This window comes from Egretta garzetta, unplaced genomic scaffold (assembly GCF_000687185.1).
Source record: "Egretta garzetta isolate BGI_Z169 unplaced genomic scaffold, ASM68718v1 scaffold868, whole genome shotgun sequence".
Classification (NCBI taxonomy): domain Eukaryota; kingdom Metazoa; phylum Chordata; class Aves; order Pelecaniformes; family Ardeidae; genus Egretta; species Egretta garzetta.
The window spans coordinates 35,426-37,308 of record NW_009260507.1 but is presented as its reverse complement, the minus strand read 5'-3'; the positions used below and the strand labels follow the sequence as shown (position 1 = coordinate 37,308).

Genomic DNA, 1,883 nt, shown 5'->3' with positions numbered 1-1,883 from the left:
CCATCGTAAGTCCCCCCCCGCTGGACCCCCTCCACGGAGCCGGGGATGCTCGCCCCCAGCCCAGCATCCCTCGGCCGTGCCCTCCCTCGGGAGGGTGGCCCCCACCGCTGCCACCACCTGAGCTGCTGTTTGTCCCCGCAGGGCGCTCCTGGCACCCCCGGACCCCAAGGTATCGCCGGCCAGCGCGGTGTCGTCGGCCTCCCCGGACAGAGAGGCGAGAGAGGCTTCCCCGGGCTGCCCGGCCCCTCTGTGAGTACCCGGGGGGGTGAGGAGATGCTGGGACCCCCCCAGGGTCCGACTCACCCGTGCAGTCCGGAGGGGAGCATGCTCGCCGGTGCCTGACACCCCCCCATCCTCTCTCCACCGCAGGGTGAACCCGGCAAACAAGGTCCCTCCGGTTCCCCTGGCGAGCGCGGTCCTCCCGGCCCCATGGGCCCCCCCGGCCTGGCTGGACCCCCTGGCGAAGCTGGACGTGAGGTGAGCAGCCGTGGGCAGCCGTCAGCGTTGGGGGGCACGGACCCCCACACATCGGTGTTGGGTTTGCTGCGCTGAGGACTTGCCAACTCGTGGCACTCATGGATGCTGCCATAGTTGGTGCACGGCGGGGCCTGCGGTGCGCTGAGCGGAGACGGTGCCATCCAGGCCCTCGTTAGCCCCTGCCTGCCCTAACGAGGGGGTCTTTGCTCCTCCCTAGGGTGCTCCCGGTGCTGAAGGTGCCCCTGGTCGTGATGGTGCTGCTGGTCCCAAGGTGAGCGGCTGGTGAGGGGGCTGCGGGAGGGGACTGCGGGGTTGTGCTGGCCCACACTGACCTCTCCTCTTCCTCCTCCTCTTCCTCCTCCTCCCAGGGTGACCGTGGTGAGACTGGCCCTGCTGGCCCCCCTGGTGCTCCCGGTGCCCCCGGTGCCCCTGGCCCCGTTGGTCCTGCTGGCAAGAACGGAGATCGCGGTGAGACCGTAAGTGATGCTCTGCCCAGGACGCCCCCCCTTGCCCCCCTCCCTGGCCCAGGGCTCACCCTCGGTGGTGCAGCAAGGACTGATCCCACAAACCCACAGTCGGTCAGGGTCCACCCTGGGCTCAGCTCGCTGCTGGAGGAGCCTCCCCATGAACCAGGCGTCCCGCCACCCCGCTTGGGGTGACGCTGTCCTCAGCTGGGGGCAGCAGAAGGTGCAGGATGCTCTAACCTGTCCCCTTCTCTCCTGTCCCAGGGTCCCCAAGGTCCCGCTGGCCCCCCTGGTCCTGCTGGTGCTCGTGGTCCTGCTGTAAGTTGATGTTCTCCTCCATCCTCCTTGGTGCTTCTGCGTCCCGGTGGGCGTGGGGGCAGTGGCTGGCCTGGACCCTGCTCAACACATCTTCTTCTTCTTCCTCTTCCTCCTCCAGGGTCCACAAGGTCCCCGTGGTGACAAAGGTGAAACTGGTGAACAGGGTGACAGAGGCATGAAGGGTCACAGAGGCTTCTCTGGTCTCCAGGGCCCACCTGGTCCTCCTGTAAGTCCCGGGGGGTGAGGGTGGCCCTGGGTGCTGCCCCCTGTCCTGGAAGCGGGGCAAGATGCTGATAGGGCCTCTTCTTGTTCCTCGCTTTGCACAGGGCTCTCCTGGTGAACAAGGTCCTTCTGGTGCTTCTGGCCCCGCCGGTCCAAGAGTAAGTCCCTGGCTGAGCCACGACCCCCAGCCAGGAACGGGGCATCCAGGGGGAGCAGGGGGGAGAGGGTCCGTGCCGCCGGGCTATGCCCTGCTGTCATCAAGTTTCTCACGGGGACGTGGGTCGGGGCTGGAGGGGACGACTCTGCCGGGGTGGGACGGCCACACTCACCCCCTCTCCTCTCCCACAGGGTCCTCCCGGCTCTGCTGGTGCTGCCGGCAAAGACGGTCTCAACGGGCTGCCC

At 68.1% G+C, this 1,883-nt stretch overlaps 1 protein-coding gene across 1 annotated transcript in view; it reads left to right on the top strand.

Moving 5' to 3' along the window:
* LOC104131410 (collagen alpha-1(I) chain) overlaps positions 1–1,883 on the top strand; it is a gene marked incomplete at its 5' end in the record, with an annotated part of 39,663 nt that overhangs the window by 36,394 nt on the left and 1,386 nt on the right. The window contains 8 exon segments of the mRNA XM_035900131.1: positions 142–249; positions 370–477; positions 695–748; positions 846–953; positions 1,206–1,259; positions 1,378–1,485; positions 1,586–1,639; positions 1,830–1,879. Coding sequence (XP_035756024.1) covers positions 142–249; positions 370–477; positions 695–748; positions 846–953; positions 1,206–1,259; positions 1,378–1,485; positions 1,586–1,639; positions 1,830–1,879 — 644 coding nt within the window.